This window comes from Chanodichthys erythropterus, chromosome 14 (assembly GCF_024489055.1).
Source record: "Chanodichthys erythropterus isolate Z2021 chromosome 14, ASM2448905v1, whole genome shotgun sequence".
NCBI classification, from domain to species: Eukaryota; Metazoa; Chordata; class Actinopteri; order Cypriniformes; family Xenocyprididae; genus Chanodichthys; species Chanodichthys erythropterus.
The window spans coordinates 11,254,551-11,276,054 of record NC_090234.1 but is presented as its reverse complement, the minus strand read 5'-3'; the positions used below and the strand labels follow the sequence as shown (position 1 = coordinate 11,276,054).

Sequence of the window (21,504 nt, the reverse complement as noted above, 5' to 3'; positions counted from 1 at the left end):
CATGTTACTAGCATCTGTAAAACCGCTTTCTTCCATCTTAAAAATATATCTAAACAACGACATATGCTCTCAATGAAGAATGCAGAACAGTTAGTTCATGCGTTCATGACCTCAAGGTTAGACTACTGTAACGCTCTACTGGGTGGTTGTTCCTCCCGCTTGATAAATAAACTACAGCTCGTACAAAATGCAGCAGCTAGAGTTCTTACTAGAACTAGGAAGTATGACCATATTAGCCCAGTTCTGTCATCACTGCATTGGCTTCCTGTTAAACATCGTATAGATTTTAAAATCTTGTTAATTACTTACAAAGCACTAAATGGTTTAGCTCCCCAGTACCTGAGCGAGCTCTTAATACATTATAGTCCTTCACGTTTATTGCGATCTCAGAATTCAAGCCAGCTGATAATACCTAGAATATCGAAATCAACTGCAGGCGATAGATCCTTCTCCTATTTGGCACCTAAACTGTGGAATAATCTTCCTAGCATTGTTCGGGATGCAGACACACTCTGTCAGTTTAAATCTAGACTAAAAACGCATCTCTTTAACCTGGCATACACATAACACATTATATATTTATATTTTCAAATCCATTAAAGGATTATGACACGACCACAACGCAGCCCTGAAGTATCAGCAGAGATCGAGTCAACTAGATCATCCATTGTGAAGACATCATCAAAACGACAGCCAGTGCCACAGCTCCTCAAAATTATAATCACGATTATTAATCATGTTTATTCTATCAAAAGAGTAATGAAACTATGGCTATTTTGCAAGTTCTTTATCAACCTACACTTCGCCCAAAAGGCCTGTAGGTGGCACAAAGACTTAAATTTAACCAACTATGATAACTTCGTTAGATGGTAAATCAATACAAAACATGGTTTTGGTGAGCGCTTTGTACTATGTATTCACATTAGATTTTAAAGCAACACAATTCGTTTGCAAAAAGACAAACCAGATTCAAATTGCCCGGCAAATTCGTAAAGCAAAGAAAAATCATTTCTAGCTGATCAACATTATGAAAACTGATAAAACCTTTAGGAACTTCAAAAGATAAAACAGCGAAATTCCTAATATTACTTCCAATATTTCCAAATTATGTTCATTTTTCATAGAGCGGGCCAATATCGTGACGATTATTTAAAATCAATCGAGAGAAGCAGATATCGTTATCGTGATAAAATACGATTAATCGTGCAGCCCTAATTTAATTTGACTTGACATTTGATATTCAACAGTATCCTTGACATTTATTCAACAGTGCTTTTGATCTGCCTGCATTGACACTATTCTTTAAAAGGAAAAATTATATACCAATTATCAATGTAAAGCTGCTTTGACACAATCTGCATTGTAGAAAGCGCTATATAAATAAGGGTGACTTGACTTGACTAAAGTCACAATTCTAAGTTTGTAGTATCTGTAAAACCGCCTTCTTCCATCTAAAAAATATATCTAAATTACGACATATGCTCTCAATGACAAATGCGGAACAGTTGGTTCATGCATTCATGACCTCAAGACTAGATTACTGTAACGCTCTACTGGGTGGTTGTTCTGCTCGGCTTTTAAACAAACTACAGTTGGTCCAAAATGCAGCAGCTAGAGTTCTTACTAGAACCAGAAAGTATGACCATATTAGCCCAGTTCTGTCAACATTACATTGGCTCCCTATGAAACATCGTCTAGATTTTAAAATCTTGCTACTTACTTATAAAGCTCTAAATGGTTTAGCTCCCCAGTACCTAAGCGAGCTCTTAATGCATTATAGTCCTTCACGTTTATTGCGATCTCAGAATTTAGGCCAGTTGATAATACCCAGAATATCAAAATCAACTGAAGGCGGCAGATCCTTTTCCTATTTAGCACCTAAACTCTGGAACAATCTTCCTAGCATTGTTCGGGAAGCAGACACACTCTGTCAGTTTAAATCTAGACTAAAAACACATCTCTTTGCTCTTGCATACACATAACACATTATCAATACATTAACATTTTTCAAATCCGTTAAAGGATTGTTACGCTGCAATAATTTCGCGGCCGGAACCGAAAACATTTCCTATAACACTAGATATACCTGTACATCAGAATAAGAATGGCATCTACGCTAATATCAGTCTCTCTGCTTATCCTGAGGTTTGCCGGGTGCTGGATCCAGGCCGTATCCAGATCAGATGGAGAACCTGTGTCTGGACCTGACTACAACGTAGTCCAGGAGACAATGGGCCTACAGATCCAGTTCTGGCTGCATCTATAATTCAGATTTTTAAATCTCTGTATCCGCTTACATATTGTTGTGAATGGAGACTCAGGCAGGGGATCCAAGTGCAGCGTTTTATTAAATGTAAGCGTGGTCGTACAGGCAGGGTCAATCAGGAGCAAGCAGGTACAGCAGAGGGTAGACAGAATCGTAATCCAGGTACAGGCAGAGGTCGGGACTGGCAGATATCACTCACAGGTCGGTATACAAAGCAGGGGTCAGGACAGGCAGCAACGGGTCAATAAACAGGGAACAAGCAGGACCGGAAACAGGAAACCGGCAGACAGGGAATACAGGGAAACGCTCGGAATTGCAACAACAGTTAAACAATACTTCGCGGTGAGGTGGTGTGTGTGGAAGTCCTTTATAGTCCAGGTAATGAGCTGCAGCTGGGTGTGGTGATCAGTGATTAGTGTGAAGTGTGTGCAGGTGAGTGACAGAGAGGATGATGGGAGATGTAGTCCAGGAACAGTGACAGGAACAGACGGTGATCATGACATAATGCCCCCCTCCCGGAAGGCGCGTCCTCGCGCCGTAAAAGGAACAGCTAGGGAGGGGGGGTGGGTGCATTGGAGATCTAACGGCAGACGGGGACGGAATCTCCAATGCAGCCCCAGGGACTCAGGCAGCCACGGCGGGTCAGGTGGTTCGGGCAACCGCGGCGGGTCAGGTGGCTCGGGCGGCCGCGGCGGGTCAGGTGGCTCGGGCGGCCGCGGCGGGTCAGGTGGCTCGGGCGGCCGCGGCGGGTCAGGTGGCTCGGGCGGCCGCGGCGGGTCAGGTGGCTCGGGCGGCCGCGGCGGGTCAGGTGGCTCGGGCGGCCGCGGCGGGTCAGGTGGCTCGGGCGGCCGCGGCGGGTCAGGTGGCTCGGGCGGCCGCGGCGGGTCAGGTGGCTCGGGCGGCCGCGGCGGGTCAGGTGGCTCGGGCGGCCGCGGCGGGTCAGGTGGCTCGGGCGGCCGCGGCGGGTCAGGTGGCTCGGGCGGCCGCGGCGGGTCAGGTGGCTCGGGCGGCCGCGGCGGGTCAGGTGGCTCGGGCGGCCGCGGCGGGTCAGGTGGCTCGGGCGGCCGCGGCGGGTCAGGTGGCTCGGGCGGCCGCGGCGGGTCAGGTGGCTCGGGCGGCCGCGGCGGGTCAGGTGGCTCGGGCGGCCGGGGCGGGTCAGGGCGGGTCAGGTGGCTCGGGCGGCCGCGGCGGGTCAGGTGGCTCGGGCGGCCGCGGCGGGTCAGGTGGCTCGGGCAACCACGGCGGGTCAGGTGGCTCGGGCAACCACGGCGGGTCAGGTGGCTCGGGCAACCACGGCGGGTCAGGTGGCTCGGGCAACCACGGCGGGTCAGGTGGCTCGGGCAACCACGGCGGGTCAGGTGGCTCGGGCGGCCACGGCAGGTCAGGTGGCTCGGGCAACCACGGCAGGTCAGGTGGCTCGGGCAACCACGGCAGGTCAGGTGGCTCGGGCGGCCACGGCAGGTCAGGTGGCTCGGGCGGCCACGGCAGGTCAGGTGGCTCGGGCGGCCACGGCAGGTCAGGTGGCTCGGGCGGCCACGGCAGGTCAGGTGGCTCGGGCAACCACGGCAGGTCAGGTGGCTCGGGCAACCACGGCAGGTCAGGTGGCTCGGGCAACCACGGCAGGTCAGGTGGCTCGGGCAACCACGGCAGGTCAGGTGGCTCGGGCAACCACGGCAGGTCAGGTGGTTTGGGCGGCCACGGCAATGAGTCCATACATGGCCCAAGTGGGCTACAGTCCATAAATGGCCCTAGTGGGCTACAGTCCATAAATGGCCGTAACAGTTCAAAGGCCCATAACGGCCATGGTCGAGCAGGGTCCCCACCCACAAGCTCCCCACCCTCAGGTACACTGCCCCCCCCAAAAAAGTTCTTGGGGATTTCAGTGGAGCCCGTAGCGGGTTTGTGGGCAAGGAGTTCGGGTGGTTCCGGCAGGGCAAGGTGTTTGAGTGGCGCCGGCAGGGCTGGAAGCTTGGATGGCGCTGGCAGGGCTGGAAGCTTGGGTGCTGCTGGCAGGGCTGGAAGCGTGGATGACGCTGGCAGCGCAAGGAGCTTGAGCGGTGCTGGCAGAGCTAGGAGCTTGGGTGGCGCTGGCAGAGCGAGGAGCACAGGTGGCGCCGGCAGGGCGAGGAGCTCAGGTGGCGCCGGCAGGGCGAGGCGTTTGGGCGGAGCAGGAGAGACCTCTGGAATGGTCCCCAGGCCCACAGCGGCCTCTTGAAGGGCATCGGCGTCTTGAGGAGAGGAGGACGCCTTCTTCCTCCTCCTCCTCCTCTTTTTCCGAGGGTGAGTCGATGATTCACCGGTTGGAGCGGGTTCAGGAGTAGACTCACTGGCTGAAGCGGATTCTGGAGCAGACTTAATGGCTGGAACGTCCCCTACCTCCGTGAGCACCGAAGGGGCGGCCATCTTGCCCGTAGGCACTGGCAAAGCAGCCATCTTGTCCATTGCGTCCAGGGCGCTTGAGAGCGTTGCAACAGGCGAGCTTGAGAGCGTAGCAACCGGCGAGCTTGAGAGCGTTGCAACAGGTGAGCTTGAGAGCGTAGCAACCGGCGAGCTTGAGAGCGTTGCAACAGGCGAGCTTGAGAGCGTAGCAACTGGCGAGCTTGAGAGCGAAGCGGCAGACTGGCTTGAGAGCGAAGCGGCAGACTGGCTTGAGAGCGAAGCGGCCGGCTGGCTTGAGAGCGAAGCGGCCGGCGGGCTTGAGTGCGAAGCGGCCGGCTGGCTTGAGTGCGAAGCGGCCGGCTGGCTTGAGTGCGAAGCGGCCGGCTGGCTTGAGTGCGAAGCGGCCGGCGGGCTTGAGTGCGAAGCGGCCGGCGGGCTTGAGTGCGAAGCGGCCGGCGGGCTTGAGTGCGAAGCGGCCGGCTGGCTTGAGTGCGAAGCGGCCGGCGGGCTTGAGTGCGAAGGGGCCGGCTGGCTTGAGTGCGAAGCGGCCACCGGGTTTGAGAGCGAAGTGGCCACTGGGCTTGAGAGCGGAGCGGCCGACGGAGACTTGGGGATGCCAGCTGCTCGGACTGAAATCAACGGTGGATCGGTCACACTGGAACGCAACCCTCTCCGCTCCCGGACTGATCTATAGACCTGACGTGACTCTGGGCGATCAGCGGCGACGTGACTTTGCTCTGGGCGATCAGCGAAGGCGTGACGTTGCTCTGGGCGATCAGCGAAGGCGTGACGTTGCTCTGGGCGATCAGCGAAGGCGTGACGTTGCTCTGGGCGATCAGCGAAGGCGTGACGTTGCTCTGGGCGATCAGCGAAGGCGTGACGTTGCTCTGGGCGATCAGCGAAGGCGTGACGTTGCTCTGGGCGATCAGCGAAGGCGTGACGTTGCTCTGGGCGATCAGCGAAGGCGTGACGTTGCTCTGGGCGATCAGCGAAGGCGTGACGTTGCTCTGGGCGATCAGCGAAGGCGTGACGTTGCTCTGGGCGATCAGCGAAGGCGTGACGTTGCTCTGGGCGATCAGCGAAGGCGTGACGTTGCTCTGGGCGATCAGCGAAGGCGTGACGTTGCTCTGGGCGATCAGCGGAGGCGTGACGTTGCTCTGGGCGATCAGCGGAGGCGTGACGTTGCTCTGGGCGATCAGCGGAGGCGTGACGTTGCTCTGGGCGATCAGCGGAGGCGTGACGTTGCTCTGGGCGATCAGCGGAGGCGTGACGTTGCTCTGGGTGATCAGCGGAGGCGTGACGTTGCTCTGGGCGATCAGCGGAGGCGTGACGTTGCTCTGGGCGATCAGCGGAGACTTGACGTTGCTCTGGGCGATCAGCGGAGACGTGACGTTGCTCTGGGTGATCAGCGGAGGTGTGACGTTGCTCTGGGCGATCAGCGGAGACGTGACGTTGCTCTGGGTGATCAGCGGAGGTGTGACGTTGCTCTGGGTGATCAGCGGAGGTGTGACGTTGCTCTGGGTGATCAGCGGAGGCGTGACGTTGCTCTGGGCGATCAGCGGAGACTTGACGTTGCTCTGGGCGATCAGCGGAGACGTGACGTTGCTCTAGGCGATCAGTGCTGACTTGACTTGGTGTTGTTATTGTGGTGACCACCATTTTGTGAGTGTTCTTTGATGCGGCGGCCATTACGTGATTAAGCATGGTGTCGCGTTCTTCTGCGACACCCACAGTAAAGGGAGATCCGCTCAGTAGTAAAGCCTGTTCAATATACTGTTCCAACGTCCCGTTTGGATCGTGTAGCGGCATGACAGAACTGAGTGGGTCAGATAGTCCACCGCGAAAAAATATCATTAGGCACTCCTCATTAAAACAGGTTAACGGTGCCAGTTCAATAAAGTCCATGACATAGTTCTCAATGGATCTGTCCCCTTGACGGAGACCTATTAACTTGGCAGATGGGTTCATAATTGTTGAGACAGGAACACTCACGGTAGCTGCTGGATCTTGGTAGTGGCGAAGTATTCTGTTGTGAATGGAGACTCAGGCAGGGGATCCAAGTGCAGCGTTTTATTAAATGTAAGCGTGGTCGTACAGGCAGGGTCAATCAGGAGCAAGCAGGTACAGCAGAGGGTAGACAGAATCGTAATCCAGGTACAGGCAGAGGTCGGGACTGGCAGATATCACTCACAGGTCGGTATACAAAGCAGGGGTCAGGACAGGCAGCAACGGGTCAATAAACAGGGAACAAGCAGGACCGGAAACAGGAAACAGGCAGACAGGGAATACAGGGAAACGCTCGGAATTGCAACAACAGTTAAACAATACTTCGCGGTGAGGTGGTGTGTGTGGAAGTCCTTTATAGTCCAGGTAATGAGCTGCAGCTGGGTGTGGTGATCAGTGATTAGTGTGAAGTGTGTGCAGGTGAGTGACAGAGAGGATGATGGGAGATGTAGTCCAGGAACAGTGACAGGAACAGACGGTGATCATGACACATATATTTATATATAATCTATTTTTAATCTCTATAATAAAAATGTATAATTCAGATTTTGATCTCCATATCCATTTACATATATTATATATATCTTCCAAGGGGTTTTTTCCCTCCTAGGACTTTTTTCCCAGTGTTAGCACGCTGGGTTTTTCTCCTAGGGGTTTTTTTCCACCCCTGGGAGTCAGCCGACATTGGCTTAATGTAGCACCATCTTGTATATGTTACATATTACCACGCTTGCTTGTACAGCTTATTTTTAACCACTTCTCTTTTTTTTTTCTGCGCTTCTAATATGTAAAGCTGCTTTGAAACAATTACCAATTGTAAAAAGCGCTATATAAATAAATTTGACTTGACTTGACTAAGATATAAACTCGCAATTGCTATATAAAGTCACAATTCTAAGATATAAACTTTCAATTGCTATATAAAGTCATAATTCTAAGATATAAACTCACAATTGCTATATAAAGTCACAATTCGAAGATATAAACTCGCAATTGCGTGATATAGTACCAATTCTAAGATATAAACTCGCAATTGCTATATAAAGTCACAATTCTAAGATATAAACTTTCAATTGCTATATAAAGTCACAATTCTAAGATATAAACTCGCAATTGCTATATAAAATCACAATTCTAAGATATAAACTTGCAATTGCGTGATATAGTACCAATTCTAAGATATAAACTTGCAAATGCTATATAGTCACAATTCTAAGAAATAAACTTGCAATTGCGTGATATAGTACCAATTCTAAGATATAAACTCGCAATTGCGTGATATAGTACCAATTCTAAGATATAAACTTGCAAAGTCTATATAGTCACAATTCTAAGATATAAACTTGCAATTGCGTGATATAGTACCAATTCTAAGATATAAACTCGAAATTGCTATATACTGTAAAGTCACAATTCTAAGATATAAACTCGCAATTGCTATATAAAGTCACAATTCTAAGATATAAACTCGCAATTTCAGGATATAGTACCAATTCTAAGATATAAACTTGCAATTGCTATATAAAGTCAAAATTCTAAGATATAAACTTAAAATTGCTATGTAAAGTCACAATTCTAAGATATAAACTCGCAATTTCGGGATATAGTACCAATTCTAAGATATAAACTCGAAATTGCTATATAAAGTCACAATTCTAAGATATAAACTCGCAATTTCGTGATATAGAACCAATTCTAAGATATAAACTCGCAATTGCTATATAAAGTCACAATTCTAAGATATAAACTCGCAATTTCGTGATATAGTACCAATTCTAAGATATAAACTCGCAATTGCTATATAGTCACAATTCTAAGATATAAACTTACAATTGCTATATAAAGTCACAATTCGAAGATATAAACTCGCAATTTTGTGATATAGTACCAATTCTAAGATATAAACTCACAATTGCTATATAAAGTCACAATTTTAAGATATAAACTTGCAAATGCTATATAGTCACAATTCTAAGAAATAAACTTGCAATTGCGTGATATAGTACCAATTCTAAGATATAAACTCGCAATTGCGTGATATAGTACCAATTCTAAGATATAAACTTGCAAAGTTTATATAGTCACAATTCTAAGATATAAACTTGCAATTGCGTGATATAGTACCAATTCTAAGATATAAACTCGCAATTGCTATATACTGTAAAGTCACAATTCTAAGATATAAACTCGCAATTGCTATATAAAGTCACAATTCTAAGATATAAACTCGCAATTTCGGGATATAGTACCAATTCTAAGATATAAACTCGCAATTGCTATATAAAGTCACAATTCTAAGATATAAACTTGCAATTGCGTGATATAGTACCAATTCTAAGATATAAACTTGCAAATGCTATATAGTCACAATTCTAAGATATAAACTTGCAATTGCGTGATATAGTACCAATTCTAAGATATAAACTCGCAATTGCTATATACTGTAAAGTCACAATTCTAAGATATAAACTCGCAATTGCTATATAAAGTCACAATTCTAAGGTATAAACTCACAATTGCGTGATATAGTACCAATTCTAAGATATAAACTCGCAATTGCTATATACTGTAAAGTCACAATTCTAAGATATAAACTCGTAATTGCTATATAAAGTCACAATTCTAAGATATAAACTTACAATTGCTATATACTGTAAAGTCACAATTCTAAGATATAAACTCGCAATTGCGATATGTCACAATTCTAAGATATAAACTCGCAATTGCGTGATATAGTACCAATTCTAAAATATAAACTCGCAATTGTGAGATAATGTCAAAATTATAATATATAAACTCGCAATTGTGATATAAAGTCACAATTCTAAAATATAAACTCGCAATTGCGATATCTTTCTTTCTTTCTATCTTTATTTTTATTTCAAACAACAGCCAATAAAAAATAAAATAAAATATAAAATACAACAATTGTGTTACCACATAAAAAAAGAATCAAAATCTACGAATAATCATCAATTCATTACATGTGTCTCAAAAGGAGTAGGATGAAGCAAATGCTTATTTACCCACCCCTTATATAACCATTCCAAATTCCATTATATATTAAATATTTTTCTATATATATTATATCTTCATAACACAATAACAAATAAACCTTTTTTTTTAACTCAAACCAAAATGTACCTTTTATTCCAAACCACCCATCACCCTTAAATCTTAATACAATCAATCTTTAAGTCCACCCTCACATTCACTCTTGTTCATCCTTTTAGTAACTCGTTTTTATACAACTTTTTAAACTGTTTAAAGTTTGTACAATATTTTAATACCTGCTCCAAATTATTCCACAACCTCACCCCACATATAGTGATGCACATACTTTTTAGGGTTGTTCTTATTTTAAGCTTTTTTAAAGTTTAATTTATCTCTCAAATTATACCCACCCTGCCTCTCCATAAACATTTTTTGTAAATTATTTCTTGCTTTAAACGTGACTTGTGCCGTCTTAAATTGAACCAGATCAATAAACTTTAGTGTATCTGATTTCAAGAACAGTGAATTTGTGTGTTCAAGATATCCCACATTATTTATGATTCTGATTGCTCTCTTTTGTAATGTGCATAACGACTGTAGGTTGGTTTTGTAGGTATTTCCCCAAATTTCCACACAATAACTTAAATATGGCACTATGAGTGTATTATACAGAATGTACAATGAATTATTATCTAGAATATATCTTGCTTTATTTAATATTGCTATATTCTTTACCAGTTTTGCTTCAATATGTTTTATATGCGGTTTCCAGCTGATTTTGTGGTCTAAAATAACACCAAGAAATTTATTTTCATAGACTCTTTCTATACTGATACTATCAATTTTCAATTCTACTTCAGGTTGAGTATACTTTCCAAATAACATAATCTTTGTTTTAGCTATATTTAATGATAATTTATCTACATCAAACCACCGTTTTAATTTAATCATTTATTTTGCTGTTGCCTCCAAAATCTGCTTTAAATTGTCCCCAGAACAGAAAAAATTTGTATCATCAACAAATAAAATACATTTTAATGGTATTACTTTTGCGACTTTCATTTTTTCTGGAAATTTACCGAGTTGAAAAGACAAGTTAGCGATATGAGTTAATGGTTCTGAAATTTCTTCAATTACTTTTTTTACTATAATCATATCAACATTATTCCAGTCCACAGAAGATTTATTTTTACACTTCCTTACAATATCAATTATCTCATTCCTTTCCACTGCTTTAAGAAAAATAGAGCTGGGATTTCTATCCCAAAGATCCACATCCACCCCTTCTGTAGTTTCTGAATCATTTATTATTTTTGCCAAATTTGGTCCCACATTTACAAAAAAAATATTGAAACCATCAACCACATCTTCTTTGTTTTTTATCTTTATCATATCTTTATCTTTATTCTGGATAACTTTTATTTTTATGTTTTAATAAAATATAAAGTCAGAACTCTGAGATATAAACTCGCAATTGCGATATAAAGTCACAATTGTGAGATATAAACTCGCAAAACTAGATACATTATAAATTAAAATATATATTAATCCTTATTAAAGTTCTTTAGTCAAGAGCAGTGAGAAATTTTCTGTTACTTTTGTTCTTTAATTAACAATTATGTGTTTTTAAGATCTGCTGCTGCTGCACGACGTGTGGAACACGTCACAACTTTTTACGTTCATTTAATACTTATTTAATTGCTCTTATGAGGAAACTAGACAAAATTGACATTTTGGCATAATTTTGCATGTTATAATTCGAGAACTCGAATTCAAGACGTTTGTCTTGTCACGGTTGAATGGATTAAAAGCATTTGCATGAAGAAGAGCGTGATCACATTATGTAACTCTAGCCAAAGCATGACAGAAAAAAAAAAAATGATGCTGCTTTAAATATTTTATTGTGTTAAACAGATAAAATCAATCACATTCACTTACTTATAGGATACAACTGATGTGCTTGTGAATACAAGGCAAGACGGTCATTGTGACAATATTTCTACCAGAAAGACTCGGGAAGCAAAGAAATGATAAAGTTCTTTGGCGTAGGCCCCGTCCATAGTACAATTCGGAGGGTAGCAGACGTTTGCAGATCCTGCCTGAAGATGAAGGCAGGGGCGGAGCCTACCCCCAAAAGAACTGGGAATGTGAATGAAATACACACCAGTTGGAGGATTCTTAGAATACGTTCCTAAATATTACCAAAGAGAAAGAGATAATGAATGCACAGACATAAATGAATGTTTAATCATTAAAAGAAAGAATCATTATGTCATAGCTTTAAGGATGTCAAGAATGCCGCATAGCCCATAACATTGCCACATTAGGTCGAGCATGAAAGCCAAGTAGGCTGATAGGCCAGCGTATAAACATGTCATGTAGATCATGTATGATGCCACGACAGGCCATAGTGAGGGGAAGACAGAGTGGATGAATGAGATACCCTGATATGCCAAATAAAGCAAGCCATATAGATGTAAATAGTAGAAATAGAAACTGACGCCGTAACAGGTAGTTTGTCTCAATAGGATACTTACCACAGAAGATTTAAATATAGGATTTTATGATGAACTATAACCTTACCTCATGCTTGTTATAAACATAACCTTGGTAATCCTAGATTAACAAAAGAATACCAGTGATGTGAATAGTGATTTGATGCTATGGTCAGAAAGACAAGTTAGTCTGCGATACTAGAAGACTGCATATGAGGACCATGGTCCATAGAGTTAGCGTTCGCTTGACCCCGAGTGAGTATAGGGAAATCATAACGAGTGATATTAAACAACTCTGGAGCAATATCAAGTTAATAGTAAAAGTATTTGGTGAATTTGCTGCAATAACCTTCATTTCATATACGATCATTAAAATCTTCAGTAAGAATTCAGGTTTCAGGAAAATCTCCAAAAGCAACAAAAACCAATCGCAACAAGCCTTAAAATATTAGTTCACCCAAAAATTAAAATTCTGTCATTTATTAATTACCCTCATGCCGTTCCACACCTGTAAGACCTTCGTTAATCTTCAGAACACAAATTAAGATATTTTTGATGAAATCCGACGGCTCCTGCATAGCCAGCAATGACATTTCCTTTCTCAAGATCCATTAATGTACTAAAAACATATTTAAATCAGTTCATGTGAGTACAGTGGTTCAATATTAATATTATAAAGCCACGAGAATATTTTTGGTGTGCCAAAAAAACAAAATAACGACTTATTTAGTGATGGCCGATTTCAAAACACTGCTTCAGGAAGCTTCGGAGCACAAATGAATCAGTGTGTTGAATCTGCTGTATATTGAACCACTGTACTCACATGAACTGATTTAAATGTGTTTTTAGTATATTAATGGATCTTTAGAGAGGAAATGTCATTGCTGCCTATGCAGGCCTCACTGAGCCATCGGATTTCATCAAAAATATCTTAATTTGTGTTCTGAAGATGAACAAGGGTCTTACGGGTGTGGAACGACATGAGGGGGAGTAATAAATGACAGAATTTTCATTTTTTTGAACTAACCCTTTAAGGCTTTAATTGAATTTCAGGTGTTTCTCAACTTCAAGACTAAGAGATCTGTTTTTAAAAAGAGGGAAAACAGATGACAGCTGCTGGTATTTTACAGTAATAATCACAAGGCTTAAATCTGTTTCTTTCTCTCACCTGTTTCAGAACGTTTTCTCTCATTGAAGGGTCAGTCAAATCAACTCGGGAGTTAAACTGCATCTTTACAAAGGATCTTTTTAAAACGGGCCCTAAACAAAAACACATTGATACATGTGAAATGAAATAGTAGAGGTTGTATTCGTTAAAACATTACTTTTAGTTTTATTAGTGCATACCAGGACACCATACAGACTTTATTAAAGAATTTGCTGATTTTCTATCAGAGTTAGTACTGGCTGCAGATGAAGTCCTTGTTGTTGGTGATTTTAATATCCATGTAGATAATAAAAAAGACTCATTAGGATTGGCATTTACAGACATTCTAAACTCTATTGGTGTTAGACAACACATGTCAGGACCCACTCATTGTCGTAATCATACTTTAGATCTAATATTGTCACATGGAATCGATATTGATGCCGTTGAAATTCTGCAGCAGAGTGACGACATCTCAGATCATTATCTAGTCTTATGTATACTACATTTAGTTAAAGAGGCTGAACTGCCTCCCTGCCATAAATATGGTAGAACCATCACTTCTACCACTAAAGATCGCTTTATAAATAATCTTCCTAATCAGTTTCATCACCTTAGCATACCAGACAGCTTAGAAGACCTCGATATTGCAACAGAAACTATTGCCTCTGTCTTTTCCAGCACATTAGATTCAGTCGCTCCTTTGCGTTTAAAAAAGATTAAGGAAATTAATCCAATGGCATGATACAATGAGCACACTCAGGCCCTAAAAACAGCAGTTAGAAAAATGGAGCGCAGCTGGAAGAAAACAAAACTAGAAGTATTTCGCATTTCGTGGAGAGAGAAAATGATTGAGTACAGAAAGGCCTTAAAAACTGCCAGATCTGCCTATTTTTCAAAACTCTTAGAAGAAAATAAACACAACCCTAGGTATTTATTTGATACAGTGGCTAAATTAACAAGAAATAAAGCTTCAACTTCTGATGTTTCCAAAGAGCACAGCAGTAACGACTTTATGAACTTCTTTACTTGCAAGATTGATAATATTAGAGAAAAAATTATAACCATGCAACCGTCTACTACAGTATTGTGTCAGACAGTGCATTTTAGTGTCCCTGAGGAACAATTCACTTCATTTACTGCTTTAGGAGAGGAAGAATTGTCTAAACTTGTTAAATCATCAAAATCATCCACATGTATGTTAGACCCTATACCAACTAAGCTATTGAAAGAGATGCTTCCAGAAGTCATAGATCCACTTCTTAATATTGTTAATTCATCTTTATCGCTAGGATACGTACCAAAAACCTTTAAGCTGGCTGTTATTAAACCTCTTATTAAAAAAAACACAACTTGATCCTAGAGAATTAATCAATTACAGGCCGATCTCAAATCTCACTTTTCTGTCAAAAATACTAGAAAAGGCAGTTTCATCACAACTATGTTCCTTTTTAGAAATAAATAGTATCTGTGAGGATTTCCAGTCAGGATTTAGACCGTACCATAGTACTGAGACTGCTCTCATTAGAGTTACTAATGATTTGCTCTTATCATCAGATCGTGGTTGTATCTCTCTATTAGTGTTACTGGATCTTAGTGCTGCATTTGACACTATCGATAACAATATTCTTCTAAACAGACTCGAAAACTATGTTGGCATTAGTGGAATTGCATTGGCATGGTTCACATCATACTTATCTGACCGTTATCAGTTTGTAGTAGTAAACGATGAGATGTCATATCAATCACAAGTTAAATATGGAGTACTGCAAGGCTCAGTACTAGGACCATTGCTTTTTACTCTGTACATGCTACCCTTGGGAGATATCATTAGGAAGCATGGCGTTAGTTTTCATTGTTACGCTGATGATACTCCGGTCTATATTTCTTCACGCCCTGACGAAAATCACCAATTCGCTAAATTAACAGAATGTATAGCTGATATAAAAAACTGGATGACCAGTAATTTCCTACTACTAAATTCAAGAAAAACAGAGATTCTAATTTTTGGACCGAAAACTTCTTCACGCAATAATCTAGAATACTGTCTAACACTTGATGGCTGCTCTGTTAGGTCTTCGTCATCAGCTAGGAACCTGGGTGTGCTCTTTGATACCAATCTTTCATTTGAAGGCCATGTTACTAGCATCTGTAAAACTGCATTCTTCCATCTTAAAAATATATCTAAACTACGACATATGCTCTCAATGAAGAATGCAGAACAGTTAGTTCATGCGTTCATGACCTCAAGGCTAGATTACTGTAATGCTCTACTGGGTGGTTGTTCCTCCCGCTTGATAAATAAACTACAGCTCGTACAAAATGCAGCAGCTAGAGTTCTTACTAGAACTAGGAAGTATGACCATATTAGCCCAGTTCTGTCAACATTACATTGGCTCCCTATTAAACATCGTATAGATTTTAAAATCTTGCTACTTACTTATAAAGCTCTAAATGGTTTAGCTCCCCAGTACCTCAGCGAGCTCTTAATGCATTATAGTCCTTCACGTTTATTGCGATCTCAGAATTCAGGCCAGCTGATAATACCTAGAATATCAAAATCAACTGCAGGCGATAGATCCTTCTCCTATTTGGCACCTAAACTGTGGAATAATCTTCCTAGCATTGTTTGGGAACACTGTGTCAGTTTAAATATAGACTAAAAACACATCTCTTTAACCTGGCATTCACATAACACAACACATTATCAATTTATATTTTCAAATCCGTTAAAGGATTATTAGGCTGCATAAATTAGGTCAGCCGGAACTGGGAACACTTCCTATAACACCAGATGTACTCGTTACATCAGAAGAAGAATGGCATCTACGCTAATATTAGTCTTTCTGTTTATCCCAATGATTACCGTAGTCAACCGGATCTGGGCCGTATCCAGCTGAGACCGAGGACCGGTGCCATGACACGACCACAACGCAGCCCTGAAGTATCAGCAGAGATCGAATCGACTAGATCAGGGGTACTCAAGTTCAGAGGCCAAGAGGGCCGCATTTTAACCAAATGAAACGCGAAGGGCCACAAATTATAACTTGGATCGTAAGACTTTTATTTAGGCCTACTTAAGACAAAATTTGTAGTTTTACTGTTTATTTACTAAAAGTGCAGTTTTTAGGGCCTGGCTGTTGTTCACTGGCTGATGAGAGTTTGTCCATAAGACGAAAACATTGCACTTTTTTATAGTCTTTTTATACTCCATTGCACCTTTTTAACACTTTTTATAGCACCTATTTATACTCAGAGAATAAATGTTTTATTATTTGTACTATTATTACCTACCTTTTAATTTGGTCAGAATCCAAAAATATATATATATATATATATTTTTTTTAATGTTCAATCACAATTTTATGAATTATCTAACTATAACCAACGTTGTAAACATAATAAATCAGATATTCTCCGTGAGCTCAATTATGTGATGACAGATCTGTAATGGGAGCGCTGCTTGCTTTCTGTTTATAACACACTGACATTAAGAATAAAAGGTGTGTTTTTCATGCTGCTCGGCAACTTACACACTGCAAAGTTTGAGGAATGTCAACTGCATTTCATCATGGAAAAATAAGGTTACTTTGTTTTTTACTTGCGCGCACATTCTCGAGCCTTTGGTGGCGTTCACGAACACAAGTGCTCGACACATGCGCACTAGAGAGATTCATGCTTGTCTAGTCTTTTTCGCTCAAATAGTTACAATAAAATCTCTTTGTACTTGTTTAAAATTAGAGTTGCTGGTATCTTTTAATCCCCTCAAACGAGCGCTCTTCAATACGGTAGGTGTTTGTTGTTACTCTTGTTCTGTCTTCTCCGTTTCTTTTCAGACTGAAACAACAGCCCGTTTCAGTGCTGACACCTTGTGGACAAACTAAATTAGTGCAAAAACTATTCAATGCGCGCGTGCAAAGTGCCTTCAGTTTATATTGTTCTTTGCGGTTAGAAAAATTGTGCTGCGCGCGTACACTATACGTGCACTATACGCCTACCCTTGTGTACGTGTAAAAAAACTAAGTAATATTCACGCTAATTTTGATCGCAAATTATAATAAAAATACATTTATATGTAGCATGATGCGGGCCACAAATGTAATGCTGACGGGCCGGATGCGGCCCGCGGGCCGCCTGTTGAGTACCCCTGGACTAGATCATCCATTGTGAAGGCCTCATCAACACGACAGCCAGTAGCACAGTTCCTCAACAAACCGCCCATACCGGCGTGATGAATACGTTCCTCAACTGGATGGATCTGAAATAAATAGTTTGATTGTTGCGATCCTATCAGACTTATGATAGCAACCTGATTGTAACAAAGCACTGAGAACTGGCCCTCCGACTAAGCCTGGTTTCTCCCAAGGTTTTTTTTTTCTCCATTTTAACACCTATTTGCCACTTGTTTGCCACCTGATGTCACCTGATGGAGTTTGGGTTCCTTGCCGCTGTCGCCTTTGGCTTGCTTAGTTGGGGACACTTGACATTTGATATTCAATAGTATTATTGACATTTATTAAAAAGTGCTTCTGATCTTCCTGCATTGACACTATTATTTAAGAGCTGCTGTGCAGCCAAATTATGTACCAGTTATCAATGTAAAGCTGCTTTGACACAATCCACATTGTAAAAAGCGCTATATAAATAAAAGTGACTTGACTATTTGTTGACAAAATATGTGACAATGTTTTACCGTCGCCATAGACCTCCACCTCACAGAGAGCGAGTATCTTCATGTCTCCAGGAATGATCAGATTCACATAACGTCCATCCATCCCATTACATGAGTAGCTGTAGGACTCGCCTGCTGGAATAGCAGGAATAACAGCACATCTACAGACAGAGAAACAGATGGAGATAAAAAATACTGCATTATTCCTCCACATTTATGCTCAATGCCTCGTATTCCTTCAACCTCAAGAGTCTCACATGGGATTGTTGCTGCCGTTGTTCTCCAAAGAGTTTCCGATGTGAATCTCCGCTCCGTTTAGTCGCTCTGCACAGCAGTCCTTTCTGTTAGTGATGACCACTCTACTAACTCTGTAAACATGACGCAGATCCAGCCTCCACCACGGGTTAGTCTCATTAAGGGTTGACGAGCATCCCGTGTACAGCTGCTGGAGACCTCGATTACCATCAATGGCCTTTTCAGCAGACCAGTCCGCAGACGTTGACGACTGTGTAGCGGCTTCACCTGCTGCCAGATTTCCTAGGAATTTTTTTTTGTAATTGCATGACATCTTAATGCACAAAGTTTGTAGCAGTTGGGATTCAAATATTATTAGTTGTGAAGGGAGTCATTTCTAAATGAACAACTGTCAACAAAACGACACCCTCACAGCTATATTCACAAATATTTCATGATTAGTACCTCAACAGCCTCACATGAGAATGAACCTCATTGGTTCTTGTGGAAGCAATGAGGTTCATTCTCAGATTTTCATGAATTCAAGAGTGAATTACCTGCCAAATACCCGTAGACTCCAACTTCACAAAGGCTAACAATCTTCAGATTTCCAGGAATATGAACAACCATATAACGTCCCTCCATCCCGCCACATGAGAAATTGACCGCGGCACTCGCGGCAAGAGTCGAAATCACACCACATCTACAGACAGAGAGATCATCTGTGATCGGTTTCTGTTCATCTGCAGCCACATTCATCAAAACAGTCAGAGAAAGCCTTACATGGGGTTGCTGTAAATGTCAAGGAAGTTCCCAATACAAATCACTGCTCCGTTTATCCTCGCAGCATTGCTGTGTCTATTAGTGATGCTCACTCTGTTCACTCTGTATACTTTCAGAAGATCCACTCTCCACCACGGGTCGGTCTCTTCGTTAGTGTGGGTCCAGGAATTGAGCAAACCATCAATGGCAAATTCAGGCACAGAGCCGGCGTAAGTTGACGACTGACTAGTTGTCCCCCATACTGTTGCGTTCTCTGGAAAATGTTTCAGAGATAAAAGCCAGTGAGAATCACCATCTTTTTACTATCATCAAGCATTAGATTTTGCAGAAGACCTTGCAGAAGAAGCATTTCACCATCAGCAAAATGCATACCAGAGTCTGTAATAAGGTGTTAAAAGGGAAGTTGATTATTATTGTTTGACTTTTTTACCTTTAGTTAGTGTGTAATGTTGCTGTTTGATCATAAACAACATCTGCAAAGTTACGACGCTCAAAGTTCAATGCAAAGGAGATATTTTCTTTGACAGAAATCGCAACAAATGGCTGGTAGGGACTACAACGAGCTTCTTCCTGGGTTTGTGACATCACCAACCCTAAAATGTACATAAACCCCGCCCCCGAGAACATGCAACAAAGGGGGTGTGGCCATGTTAGGCTGCTTTAGAGAAGAGGAAGAGTTGTTTTTGTAAATGCCGTCATTTTACGCCAGACTGCTTCACAAACAAGGGTCAATTCAACACAAAAGATGAACATGACGGCACATGCTAGTGGATGAGTTGAATCAACTCCACAACAACTACATAAATTTATCCACTAACCATTCAGAAACGGTTTCAACGGAAGAAACAGTTTCATTCTAAAAGTTGTAACTTCTTCCTGAGTCTCTCCATCAGTGTCGACTCCGGTTTGAACAATGTAAGGCTGAACACCGTTACTGACAATCCTCATTTCGGCTGCGTGAGATTCTTCAGCTTTGCTGTTGTTGAGCTGTTAAAGCTCTGCCCTCTTCTGGAAAGGGGGCAGGAGCAGCAGCTCATTTGCATTTAACCTCTTAAACTCCTCAAACCCGGATGAGGGATGAAACTACGTCATAATTCACGTTATGATCCAGTAGAAAGGCTTCCCTATATGGTATCAGCCCATATTTGGTATCATTTGAAAGCTCAGAATCTAAGCCTTACAAATAATACCATAACTATGTAAGATACATAATAGTGTTAAAATCGAGCTTACATTGCATTAGTCCAAGACACAAATTTCCGCCTGACGATTGCGAAGAAAAATTTCTGCGTAAATTTATTTTTCATATTTTTCAAAAAACAGTCAAGTCATATATCACAAGAAAGCTCTCATCCTAAGGAGTTTGTCTATGTAGGTTATTTCATTGTGTGACAATCAGAGATCGAGTAATGTTCCAAAGAATCCCTCAGGGAAATAAGATATTTCTGAGAAAACAAAGAAAAGTGTCACATTCCAACACCGATTACAGCTTCAGTCAACCACACACATCTATATCATTTATATCATCTTTTAGCTTGGGATATTACCTTTCAAACGAGACCATTTTCACGTTTCTGTGAGCTTTCGTTGGTAAGCGACTGTTTTCTCACGGTTGCCCAATATCACCTCACGCGCGTCAGCGGAGAAACTGGCGAGTTACAAGCTATATGACAGCGCGCTGCTGCTGCCTGAGGCTCTATCAACTGTGTACAGATCTGAGGGGAACTACGTGGCCAGAGTGGTTTGACTGACAGGCGCTTCTTCCAATGAGAGGTGTGAAATCTGACACGAGCGTGTGAAGTCCGGTGGTGACTGGCTGTTCCCGGATGAGCTCTCCAGAGCGACATAGGACTACTCTCAATAGTTTTCGTGTCAATTTATAGTCTTTATTTCGATAATTACAAGTAGAAAGGGAAAAGCTTTGATAAATGATAGCTTTAGAAGCGAATCTTAGGCAGTTTACCTCAGGCAGCGCGGAGATGAGGGAGGAGACGAGAAAGCGAAACCAAACGCGCGCTTGGTGAGTTGGCTTTGTTTACATTTATTGTATTGGTTTATTTACAATGCTAATACTCATGTTTGATTGAATTATTATTATTTTGAAATGCGAAAGCATATAAACCGATGTAATAAACTATTACTTGACAAAATAAAGTCAAACTGCGTTTAGTATACATGGCAAGGCTGCATTCACTGAAGTCTGGAAATATGTTGACTTGAATAATATTGTCATTTCAATAAACCATAATTTTGATATGTATATTATTACTGTGCATAAACAGTGATTTCTTAGCTTCAGTTCAGTTTAGTGAGCAACAGCAGCTGGCACAGGTGGCACAGCTGGCATCTCCAGGAGGCACCCGGGTGATCCTGAGGTGATGCTCATGTTATGCTCAACACAGGTGACAAATTATGCACATATAGGGAATTTTACAAATCTGGAAGGTATAGATTATATTCTAGACTATAAAATAAATATAGATTATTATAATTTATAGAGTCTTATGTCTCCTGAAAGAATAAAACTGAT

General features: G+C 42.0%; 1 protein-coding gene across 1 annotated transcript; it reads right to left on the bottom strand.

Moving 5' to 3' along the window:
* Window positions 1-11,533: 11,533 nt before the first annotated feature.
* Window positions 11,534-19,922, bottom strand: LOC137036201 (uncharacterized). The gene is made up of 7 exons (XM_067410234.1): window positions 19,793-19,922; window positions 18,975-19,227; window positions 18,749-18,894; window positions 18,215-18,494; window positions 17,979-18,118; window positions 13,307-13,398; window positions 11,534-11,834 (listed from the first exon to the last, which is right to left on the bottom strand). The coding sequence occupies exons 1-7, from the start codon at window positions 19,920-19,922 to the stop codon at window positions 11,643-11,645; spliced, it is 1,233 nt and encodes a 410-aa protein (XP_067266335.1). The 3' UTR covers window positions 11,534-11,642.
* Window positions 19,923-21,504: the final 1,582 nt, after the last annotated feature.